We start from the raw sequence: 12,427 nt of genomic DNA, 5'->3' as shown, positions 1-12,427 counted from the left end.
GCTTTCTGTAGGCACAAACGTGGACAGCTGCAGATAACACAAACAGTCCAAATGAACACATCGTGTGTTTTGTTAAATGAATGGTACAGGAATCATAGTCTGGATGTGGTCGTTATTTTCTTCTCTTTCTAGGATGTTCTTCACAGTGTGAATCAGAAGGTTCTCAGGGAGCTTATGATGAGCGTGTTTGTTGCAGCTTCATATCATAAATTTAGACAATACATCTTTTTTTTCAGTAAAAATAAAAAAAGAACTACCATTGAAAACTTCTCTTTGCACGTTTTTGTGCCTCCCACATCAGATAAAGACGACAGTTACATATATGATTTTATCGTTTCCATTTAAAGATGGAAAATGTGCACTGGAACACTGCAGTACCAGTTTAGCTATAATGAGTATGCTAGCAAGCTTACAGTGTGACATATTCAGGTAAGAGACTTTAACCAAAGAGGAAGACTCATTTCAGTATTAGTCTAATAAGGTAGTGTTCACAGCTTTAACTTTAACCATCAAACACACTCACTGTACTGACGAATACTGCAGTTCGGGGTGTCTCTCTGTCTGAGATTCACCCGTGCCGCACGTTATCAATCTCAAGTGTCTCAGTGTTGTTTACTCACCTGACTGTTTGTTAACTGTAAATCTCTGACACTGTACTAGTACAACACTGAGAGCCAAAAACCTGACGAAAAATCAAAAGATCGTGTTTCAAAGTGCCACAGATTAAAGGTGAACTTTGTCACTATCACATCACCTTAGTGCCAGTTTAAAGTCTTGAAGCTGACCATTTTATGGGTCCCCATTTTAGCTTTCTGTAGGCAAACATAAAAAATGTGATGGATATGACTATAAAACCGAGGAATACACCGATATGGTCCCACAGTCAAGCGTACCCTAATGCACATGTGGATGCAGCCACAGGAGTCCCCTGCTGGTCATTACAAAGAATTGAGGCTAAATGTCTCACTTTTTCCCACATATAGAACTGGTGACATTAATCTTAAACTTTGTAGATCTCCAGTAAACAACTTCCTGTTTTGACCCGTGTACACTGATGTTTCTGTAAATCCAGATGTCAGCTTAAAAGATTTAAAGCTGGGTTTAGAGAACTTGTCAAATAATAAGTCCTGTAATATGATTGATTTCAGCTCTAACTAATTGTCTATTGACTTAAAAAAAGGTGTCAGGTTTCGCAGTGTGGCAGACAGGGTGAGACCCAAACACACAAGCATAAACTTAAATATAACTTTATTACTGAACTTAAGGAATCAAAATGCATAAGACAAAATAGCTTAGGTGAGACTCAAAACCGTTAACTCATAGACTAGGCTCTAGCACGTGACCACAGAACACACAATGCACACGGGAAGACTGAGACAATAAATACACAGGAGAGTGAAGTGGACACAACTGTGAACACAGCAGGGACAAATCAGGAGTAACAAGACAGAAGAAGCAAAACTGAACATAATGCACACAGGGCAAGGAAGTGTCAAAATAAAACAGGAAATAAACACTGAAATCAAGACCACTTAACAGGGACAATGCTTGTGGAGCTCAAACATGTGCCTAAAGACCCATAGAACAGGGAACATAGAGCTATAATAGAAAATCAATCAAAAAAAACCCAAATATCCTAAAAACTCAGATCATGACCAAAGGAAAATTGTTGTGCCACAGATGGTTGGTTTGTTTCTCCTCCACCCAAAACAGGAATGAAAATAAAGCCATATTACATCTGAAGACGTGCATATTAATTCACACCAGCAACACGTCAGCACGATGATGAAAAACAAAATGACTGAACATGAATTTAGATTACAGTTTTGTTTTTTGTTCAGGTGTGATCCGGACAGCCCTGGGTCCTGGTGACATGGACCGTGAGCAGAGGGAGCACTACCAGGTGGTGATCGAAGCCAAGGACATGGGTGGACAGAGAGGAGGCCTCACTGGGAGCACTGTGGTTAAAATCACTCTCACTGACGTCAACGACAACCCTCCCCACTTCACTCAGAGTAAGACAGCAGCACAGACGAAGCACAGTGTGTATACGAGTGATGAAACACACACAGCTATTAATTATACTCAGTTCAGTTTTATTTCTAATCAGCAACAACAGCTTTCTCAAGGCTGTTTATATTGTAAGGGAAAGGAAAATAATACAAGGAAACAATACAAAGAAAAGAGAGAAAACCCCAACAATCATATGACATCCTTTGAGCAAGCACTTTGGTGACAGCGGGATCGAAATAAACGTCCTTTAAACAGGAAGAAACCTCCAGCAGAGCCAGAATCAGGGAGGGGCCATCATTGGTTGGGGTGAGGATGGACAAAGACACGCTGTGGAGAGATCCAGATATTAATAATAACTAATAATTAAATGCAGAGTGGTGTATGAACACATAGTGAGTGAAAAAGTTGATTGAAGAAGAAACACCCAGTGCATCTTGGGAATCCCCAGCAGCCTACACCTAGTGCAGCGTAACTAAGGGCGGATTCAGGGTCACCTGGTCCAGCCCTAACTATATGCTTTAGCATGCATTCAGGTTTTTCTTTAATGTTGTCAGCTGTCTGTATCTTGTTTAAAGCCTTTTAAGAATCCCGTGAATCCCTTTATCAGATCTTAATTCTTCCCCAGGGTTTGGTACTCTATCGCCCCCTGTGACATGTTTTTGTCCTGCACAATTGAGAGAATTATTCTGCAGCCATAATTCTGTCCAAAAACATTCATATCAATTGACAAATTGAATATAATTGGGAGTTAAAACAAAAACTAGAAAACCCCAGACACCTCCGTCACCAGAGTGAGTCCCGCCGATGTGACGGAGCTGACTGTTTCCAGGTATATACCAGTTCAGAGTTCCTGAATCGTCCACGTCCGGCTCTGTCGTTGGGAGAATTCAGGCCACTGATAAAGACATTGGAAAGAACACTGAGATGGACTTCACCATCATCAGCGGTGACGGGATGGAAATGTTTGACATTTCCACTGACAAAGAAACACAAGAAGGACTCGTCACTGTCAGAAAGGTGAGAGCAACTAACCAGTAAACATTAAAAACGGGACTTGAAGCGTTGGGGGTCAAATGATGTTATAATAGAGACCAAAAGAAAACGTTCTTGAGTCGCTGTGTACTGAAAAAGCATGAGTCAAACTATCCATAGCTTTGGCCACCTTCAGATAATACTGGCTTCTTATTTTGTATTGATATTTTTCTCACATCACTGGTTGGCTTGAAATGAATTGATCAGAGCTCACACTTTCAGCTCCTAAGGATCCTGCTAACTAAGTCTGTTTTACATATGCTGTTAAAAATACAAAGCCATGCCGTGTTGTAGAAATGTGTCCTCACAGAGAGTGTGTGTCAACATTGATACAAACTGTTTTAGTGACAAACCTCTGACCCACTATCACCACAGCAACCTGACAGCACCAGCTGCTGTTACAGATACTTTACATGACCATGCCACACTTGTATACACTATATGTATGTATGTATGTATCTTTCAAGCTGTTGTCTCATTTATCTGTCTACATGCATTTGTTGGCCTCAGTGGACATTGATGATTGCCATTGTTCAGGCTGGCTTTATGTTTCCACAGACATCTTTACTGAAAGCAGTCGTTCTCTCTTTGCCTTTGCAGCCTTTGGATTATGAGAAGAAACCATCATACACGATCGAGATCCAGGTCCAGAACACCCAGGAATATGTTCGCTTCGTGTCCTCAGGCCCAAAAGACGTGGCTACGGTTCGGTTGGCCGTGGATGATGTGGATGAGCCGCCTGTGTTTAAAAAAGCCAGCTACCTGTATGAGGTGAAAGAAGATGTTGCGGTGGGCACAGTGGTGGGCTCAGTCAGCGCCATGGACCCCGACAGAGCTCGCAGCATTGTCAAGTAAGGCTAAATGTCTTTTTCTACTCCAACCACACGAACTAAAAAAAGGAAATTATATAATGGCAGTTTTGAATTTCAGATTGTAAAGTCTCACTGGTCTCGAGAGCTAAACTCCAGCTTGTGTTTATACAGACTACAACTTCTGCTCAGTCGTTTTTTTCTTGTGGGCTTTAATGTTTTAAGTTCATGAGTCGCTGAGTTTACCACACGCTACCATTATGTTTTGTGTTATAGACAAAGATGCTTCTTAACGTCAGAGCCTTAGTACTTTTGTTCTCGTATTTAGACAGAAATCATATATGATATCTATGATTGCAAAGCTCAGGCAGAGATGTCGGAACCACGAGAGGAAAAGTGTATATTCCACAACATTCGAGAGAACCTTGGGGTTAGTATCAAGGATATTTGGCATGCAGACTGGAAGAGTCAGGAATTGAACCACCAACCTTCCAATCAGCAGATGACCTGCTCTACCTCTTGAGCTACAGCCTCCCCAGACCCAATGCAAGTTGCATTTATGGTAAAATTAGCATAAAGTTCAGGTTTTGGATAAGAGTTTGAAACCTGCTGTGATGATTAAATTTAAGGGAAAGAAGCTTGAAAATGCATGAACATTTCTCACAAAGATAATCAAATCAATCAATCGAAAGGTTTATTGTCATTTCGTATGTTATTTCAAAAAATACTCTGACTGAAACGAAATACTGTTTCTCACCAGCCTCTACAGTAACCAATACAATTTTTTTTAAAAGTCAATGATAAATCGCAGTAATAATAAGGATAAATAACATCGATTCGTAATCTAAATTCTAAAACGAGCTCAGGTCTAAGCAGTCACACTCATTCAGGTGGCAGCAGTCCTTTCATAGAAGAGGATCATTAGATCAAATAGTGTGTGTATAGCTGTGTGAATAGCTGAGTGGGTGGGGAGGGGTGCTCTTGTACCTCTTGCCAGACAGCAGGAGGGAGAACAGGCCATGAGAGGGGTGGTGGGAGTCTCTGATGATGGAGGTAGCTCTGCGTATGCAGCCCTGTTTGTAGATCTCCAGAGACGAGAGAGGGGCACCAACAATCCTCCTGGCAGTCTTAACCATCCAAAGCAAGATGTCAAACTTTGTGTCAGGATGTTTTCAAACATGTGTGTGGGTGTGTGTGTCCTTCGCCCTACAGCAGGGGTCGGCAACCTTTCTGATGACGAGTGCATGTAAAATTTACTAATGCAACTACTGATTGCATTAGCAATAAATTGAATAACGCTCTATGTTAACAGTTACACACACGCTTCATCTCTTTGCTCTTGAATGCTTTGCTTCTTATATTGATTTTTATTGATTTTTATGCTGATTTTTTCCCTTTTTTCCGTGTGAGCTTACCTGCGATAACTTCTGGACACTTGTAGATCATTAGGACTAGAGTGTTCTTAACAGAAACAGCAACATTTTATGGTTACCTTGTCCTCAGCGCTCCGTGTGTCTGTGGCCTAGACACAGCTGAAGCCTGATTACAGCGTCTGGGCACCGAGCAGCCTCAATAGCCTAGAAAGGTGCTAACCGCTAGGCTAACTAGCAACAAGATGCCTTCCCTCTCCACAGATGACTACCACAGCCTCCTGCAGAAGATTGCAGTACTGGAGACAAAAATTCATCGCTTAGAAGTAAACGTGGAGGTAAATGGACTGTGTGGAAATGAAACAACCTTGCCTTTGATTCAAAACAATGGCGATGAGCAAGCTAGCACACAGCTAAGGAGCACAGATAACATGACCAAGAAAGTAGACTCTGTGCACTATTATAAATCCTCAAGTGATAATCCCCCCTTAGACTGTCTTGGTGCAAAACCAAGACATAAATCATGTCTCCTGGAAGGGGGAGGACGTATCACAGGCAGGGCACAGCGAGCTGAAATCTCTGAAACCGACTGGCCTTCACTTCCTACGAGACAGAGAAGCTCTTCTACCCCTATATACGGGAGGAAACAGGACTGGACAACCGTGAATAGGAAGGTTAACAACAAACCTTCAAAACAACTGAATGTGAAACTGCAGAACAGATTTGCTCCACTATCAAAGGACCCTGGATCTATATCGGACAACCATCCATCTAAAAGCAGCGAAATAAGGTCTGAAAATCTGTTGAAAAGTAAAAGGCCACAGGGAAAGCTAAAGGCTAGGCCTGAAACTCTGATTGTGGGTGACTCTGCTGTAAAGGATGTACAAAGGATGTGCAGTAAGAACACTAAAGTCCTCTGCTTTCCTAAGGATATGGTCAACAACCTGAAGGAGAGAATTCTTCAAATTGCAGATGAATATCCAACTGTGACAAACATTGTTCTGCATACAGGGTGAAACGATGTGTCCAAACAACAGTCGGAGATTCTGAAACGGGACTTTACTGGATTATTAAACACTGTAAACTCTCTGAATGCAGCTGTATTCATCAGTGGACCTGTACCGCCGGTCAGAGGAGGAGACGAGAGATTCAGCAGGTTGTTTACACTGAATAAATGGCTTATATCAGCATGTGCTGACCACTCAGTGCATTTTATCGACAACTTTAATATTTTTTGGGAACGCAGGCATCTGTTCAAAGCAAATGGATTTAATTTTAACAAGTCAGGGGTGAAACTGTTCACCTCCAACTTGTTTTATTCCATACGTCATCCATCCGTGCTCGGTGCCAAGGCTGAGATAAACGAGGAGTTATCTCATAAAGAGGAACAAACAGTACTCCAAGAACAGACAAAGCCCAGCAGAAACCTTGAGGAGGAGCTCCATTTGCCCCCACCCGGGAAGAGCCTCAGAAAGGAGAGACATCTAAGGCAAGAAGAGGGGTCCCTATTTGCCTCCAACTCTCTCAACAACACCAACGACCAGGACAAGGGACCACGACCTTCCCCAGTCCCCCAAACCCCTGACAGGCCATCACCCTCCTCCCCCTCCCTTTCTCCCTCCTCCCCACACCTGAAATTCACTGAGGAGATGATGGAGCGGGTCAATGCTGGGCTCAGATCTACCCCCCGTCCCAATCCCTTTTTGTCCCCCATAAACCCCCCACCAGAGCGGCCAAAGGTTCGCCATCGAGCCCCACCCTCAACAGAGCAATCGAAGTCACATTGCCCAGCCTCGCCCCCCTTAGTTCCTCTTCATGCCCTGTCTCCACAGTCTGATGCGTGATGTGTGAAGGGTCCGGGCTGTGAGGATTATGGCAGTGATGACTTTTCCCAGGAGAAGCTGGGACCCTGTTTACTAGAAGGTTTTAAAATTTCTGTACTTTTAGGTGACAGGAGACATGTGGCCTGGTCAAAACACAGAGAGATGCACTCTAAAAGATCTTTAAACATAGTAAACATACCTTGTGTGCCACAGACTGCTCCCAAACACGAGGGGACAAGTAATACCTCTAAAACACTTAAGTTGGCTTTATTAAACATTAGATCTCTAGCTGGGAAAACATTTTTAATTAATGATTTAATCACTGAGCACAGCCTTGATTTTATGTTTTTAACTGAAACTTGGTTGGACCAAAGTAACAGTGGAGCTGTTCTCATCGAGACGACCCCTCCTAACTACAGTTTTATCAGTGAGGTCAGGGCGAGCAGGAGAGGAGGAGGGGTTGCTGTCTTATTTAATGAATCATTTCAATGTAAGCAGCTATCTCCTGGAAGTTTTCAGTCTTTTGAATATGTGGCTTTACAGCTGAAGGCCCCATCCAAAGTTGTGTTTCTTAATGTTTACAGGCCTCCCAAATACTGCACAGACTTTTTAATGACCTCAGTGAACTGCTGTCTGTGATCTGTGTTGATTTCGACTGTGTAATTATTGCTGGGGATTTTAACATTCATGTGGACAACCCTCAGGACAAAGGGACTAAAGACCTGAGTAACACTCTGGGCAACTTTGGGCTGACTCAGCATGTAACAGAGGCCACACATAATAGAGGACACACTCTTGACCTACTGATCTCCAAAGGCCTGAGCATTTCAAAGGTTACTGTGTCTGATGTGGGCCTGTCTGATCATTACTGTGTTTTCTTTGAAAGTAAAATCTCAGCCCACACAAATATATCAACAGCAGTGATCACAAAACGGTGTATAACTGAAGACAGTAGTGAGATCTTTAACCAGGTCTTCCCATTAACACCTGACCTGCCCAGAGGGTCAGTCAATGAGCTCGTCAATAGCTTCAATGCTAACATGTTAAATGTAATGGACACTATTGCTCCCATTAAGGTGAAGGTTATCTCTGGAAGGAAAAAGTCTCCATGGAGAAACTCCACACTGGTGAAAAATGAAAAAAGAGAGTGTAGGAAAGCTGAGCGCAGATGGAGAAAAACAAACCTCCAGGTTCATTATGACATTTATAAAGAGAAACTTCACAATTATAATTTACAACTGAGGAATGCAAGGAGGTCCTACTTCTCTGACATCATCACTAAAAACAGCCATAATGCTCGGGTCTTATTTTCTACAGTTGACAGGCTAACAAACCCTCCTGTGTCAGTGGCAGCTGAACTTCATTCGACCATGGCCTGCAATGACTTTGCCAAATTCTTCACTGAAAAAATCCAAAAAATTAGACAAGCAATTGGTACATCAACAGCAGATCCAGGATATGTACTGTGTCCACCGAAAAACTGCTTAAACACCATGAAACAGTTTCAACCTATTAACAGCAAAGACCTGGAGGACATCTTAGGTCAACTGAACTCCTCCTCTTGCTGTTTAGATGTCCTGCCAACAAGTTTTTTCAAAAAGGTCTCAAAGACTTTAGAGTCAGACCTGTTACAGATCGTCAACTTTTCTTTATTATCAGGTGTGTTTCCAGAATCACTAAAAACTGCTGTAATCAAACCTATACTGAAAAAGGACAATCTTGACAAGACACAAATGAACAACTACAGGCCGATCTCAAATCTCCCGTTTTTAAGTAAGATCATTGAAAAAGCAGTTTCTCAACAGCTCAGTTACTTCTTAAAACAGAATAACTGCTATGATGCCTTCCAGTCAGGTTTTAGACAGAACCACAGCACTGAAACCGCTCTGACCAAAGTGTTTAATGACATATGTCTGAATACAGACAGTGGAAAAATGTCAGTCCTAGTTTTACTGGATCTCAGTGCAGCATTTGATACAGTTGACCACAACATATTACTCAAACGACTGGAGAACTGGACAGGTCTTTCAGGAACTGTACTAAACTGGTTCAAAACATACGTAGAAAACAGGAAATACTTTGTATCAATAGGTAACTTCACATCTGAGCAGACAAGTATCACATGTGGAGTTCCCCAAGGTTCCATCTTGGGACCCCTTCTTCTGTTTAACATCTACATGCTCCCACTGGCACAGATTATAAACAACAACAAAATAAACTATCACAGCTATGCAGATGACACACAAATATATATCACAATGTCACCAGGAGACCGAGGCCCTGTACAGGCTCTTGGTAAATGCATTGAGGAAATCAATGACTGGTTGTGCCACAATTTTCTCCAGCTAAACAAAAACAAAACTGAGGTAATAGTCTTTGGAGCCAAAGAAAAACGATTACAGGTCACCAGAGAACTTCAATCTATACATCTAAAAACCACAAACCAGGCGAGAAATTTGGGTGTAGTGATGGATGCAGACCTCAGTCAGCTTACTATCACCTCAAGAATATATCAAGGATAAAAGATCTGATGTCTCAACAGGACCTGGAAAAACTAGTCCATGCATTCATCTTTAGTAGGCTTGATTACTGTAACAGCATCTTTACAGGTCTACCTAAAAAATCAGTCAGACAACTACAGCTCATTCAGAACTCTGCTGCTCGAGTCCTCACTAAGACCAAAACAGTGGACCACATCAGTCCAGCTCTGAGGTCTTTACACTGGCTGCCTGTCCGTCAGAGGATAGACTTTAAAGTCCTGATGCTGGTCTATAAAGCTCTGAATGGTTTAGGACCAAAATACATCAATGACCTCCTGACCCAGTATGAACCATCCAGATCCCTCAGGTCATCTGGATCCGGTCTTTTATCAGTTCCCAGAGTCAGAACCAGACACGGAGAAGCTGCATTCAGCTTTTATGCTCCTTATATCTGGAACAAACTCCCAGAAAGCCTCAGATCAGCTGAAACACTCAGTTTATTTAAATCCAGGCTGAAGACTCACCTGTTCTCAGCTGCATTTGAATAAAGCACCAAATCCACACTTTAAGCTTAAATTTCAAAACTTACATTTAACTACTGATTTTATCTGTTTTGATTTTATATACTGTTGTTTGTTTGTTTGTTTGTTTGTTTGTTAATTAGTTAGTTAGTTTATTTGCTTGTTTTAATCAATTTTAAATCATGCTTTTTATTTGTTCTTGTTTCTAATGTCTCTGTAAAGCACTTTGAATCACCTTGTTGTTGAATTGTGCTATACAAATAAACTTGCCTTGCCTTGCCTTGCCTTGCCTATATAGAACAACTTTATAGAATTATATTTGTTCACAGATGTTGGCAGCTGTCAGCGAATAGTTATCAGCTGTTTGGAAACAAAAAAAGACTTTTTATCCATAACAGCAAATGAACTGAACAACAGAAAATCCAAATGCTATTTATGGTCTCCTCACAACAATGATAAGAAAAATAAACTGGGCCAATACGGCATGTTTGTTAATACAGAGACACACATGTTAATGTGATCTCTGGTCTCCCACTCAGACACACAGGTCTCCCAGTGTCCAGCATTCAGACCTGAGGACTCATGTGAGAGAAAATCTGCTCACACAGACATGTAGAGCCAAACACTGTCAATAAGGCCTCTGCAATGTTCTGAAGACAGTTAAACCTGTCAGGTAGTGACGTCTAGCAGGTGAACATGCAGCTCCATGAACACACGCACAGCTGTGGATTCCAGCTGCGTCTGTAGTTCTGCAAACTTTGACCCCACAGAGTGTAAATTCTGTCTCGATCTATGGATGTATCCGTGCATTTCCGTAGTGCTGATGCTGCGCTGAGCGGACAGTTCCTGCCAGCTAGCAACGTCCCTCTCACCGGTAGGCGAAGTTATTTTTAGCCAATTACAAGTTGAATCTGGTAGTTGGGGTTGTTAGCTAAGATACTGTCATTAAGAAGAGGCACAACTAATGTGTCTATGCGAGCTAATGTGCGATGTGCACCGCTGGCCCGGCCATTTATTTTTTAATGCACCTTCTCAGATTAACTCACTGCGTGTCGCGCCCAGGGCTGGACTGGGACAAAAAAACAGCCCGGGCATTTTGACTAGAGACCGGCCCCCCAGGTATTAAAGCCATAAAGCCTTTGAATGAAAACAGACGCTGTTGTGACAGTGATGTACAGTCTTGTTGGTATATGTATGATTTCTATACATTTTACATCAGAGAAAAACTTTGGTTGTAAGATTCAGATAATTATTTATTAAAAGCATTTTAAATGAGACTAAGAAAGAAAAGTATTTCTTTGTGCCCCCCTCTCCCTGTTAATGCCCTACCTGCCCCCCTGGCAGAACTAGACCCGCCCCTGCACAGTTACCAGCTGTCAGCTACATAAAAAAAGGATCCTAGTGTTATTTGTCTCTCAGAAACAGCTCATAACTTCAACTCATTCATGTCACCTAAAAGGTAAACCTGTTTCTCCATCACAGCTCTGATGATTCAGTAAGGACGTCTCCTGGTTTCATCTTCATGTTTCCCTCTCACCACATAACCAAACAGACATCATGACCAGCAGCTTTACAGCTGTGGCTCCAGCAAACATCAGCTGATACTAGAAATTAATATTAAATTAATTCTAACAACAGCTGATCAAGCTTAAACGTGCTGCTGTTGTTTAGCGCGACATCCGCTGGTTTCCTGTTTCTGGCACAAAGTGGGCGATAAACAAAGAAGAGAGCCGATCAGCTGATCATTGATCAGTTTCATGATTGAAGTAGAAACAGGAGAGAGAGGGAGAGAATGAGAGAAGAAGAGGCAGCTGTGCAGCAAAGACAGAATAACTCCAGCTTTGTGTCTTTTTCAGCTCAACATGAAACGTGTAATATTTTCTCTGAATACGAGACGATTCCATTTTTTACGGAACATTTGGCAACTCTACTAACCTTATGAATAAAATAATGTTCACCATCAGTAACATCATAGCACCGCCCAGCTGTATAGAAACTCCGTCATGCTAGCTAGCACGCAGCACGAGTTATTGTAACTGACGGTAAAAAGTCAGCACAACGAAAATAAACTCCACCTAAACTTGGTTTATATCTGACCCAGATAGACTGCAGGTCATAACTTCTTACCTGAAGTTCAGTTCACCTGATACTCGGACTGGCGGCCGCCTCGGGGCTCTCCTCCTCCTGCCTCCCCTTTCTCTCATCCACCTGCTGCCTCTGTGGAAGCTCTAAATAACTGAGTTATTTTTACACATCTGCCAGCATCTGGCCAATTCACCATCCCAGTATGCCCAATGGCCAGCTATGGCCGTGCCATCAGTTAACCCTTCGCGTGCCAGCTGTGGCGCGTGTGCCCAGGGTTGCCGACCCCTGAACTGC

The 12,427-nt window shown here is 42.3% G+C and overlaps 1 protein-coding gene across 2 annotated transcripts in view; it reads left to right on the top strand.

The window, feature by feature from the left end:
* cdh6 (cadherin 6) overlaps positions 1-12,427 on the top strand; it is a 61,765-nt gene that overhangs the window by 24,067 nt on the left and 25,271 nt on the right. For both annotated transcript variants that reach the window (XM_085438016.1, XM_085438017.1), the window contains exons 5-7: positions 1,842-2,015; positions 2,843-3,030; positions 3,646-3,896. In XM_085438016.1, coding sequence (XP_085294142.1) covers positions 1,842-2,015; positions 2,843-3,030; positions 3,646-3,896 — 613 coding nt within the window. The remainder of the gene's footprint in view (positions 1-1,841; positions 2,016-2,842; positions 3,031-3,645; positions 3,897-12,427) is intronic.

Source organism: Copadichromis virginalis, linkage group LG18 (assembly GCF_057382275.1).
Source record: "Copadichromis virginalis isolate Kocher_CV1m ecotype Utaka linkage group LG18, C_Virginalis_male_GT1.1, whole genome shotgun sequence".
In the NCBI taxonomy this organism is placed as follows: Eukaryota; Metazoa; Chordata; class Actinopteri; order Cichliformes; family Cichlidae; genus Copadichromis; species Copadichromis virginalis.
The sequence above is the reverse complement of the archived record's forward strand: the minus strand, read 5'-3'. Positions and strand labels throughout refer to the sequence as shown.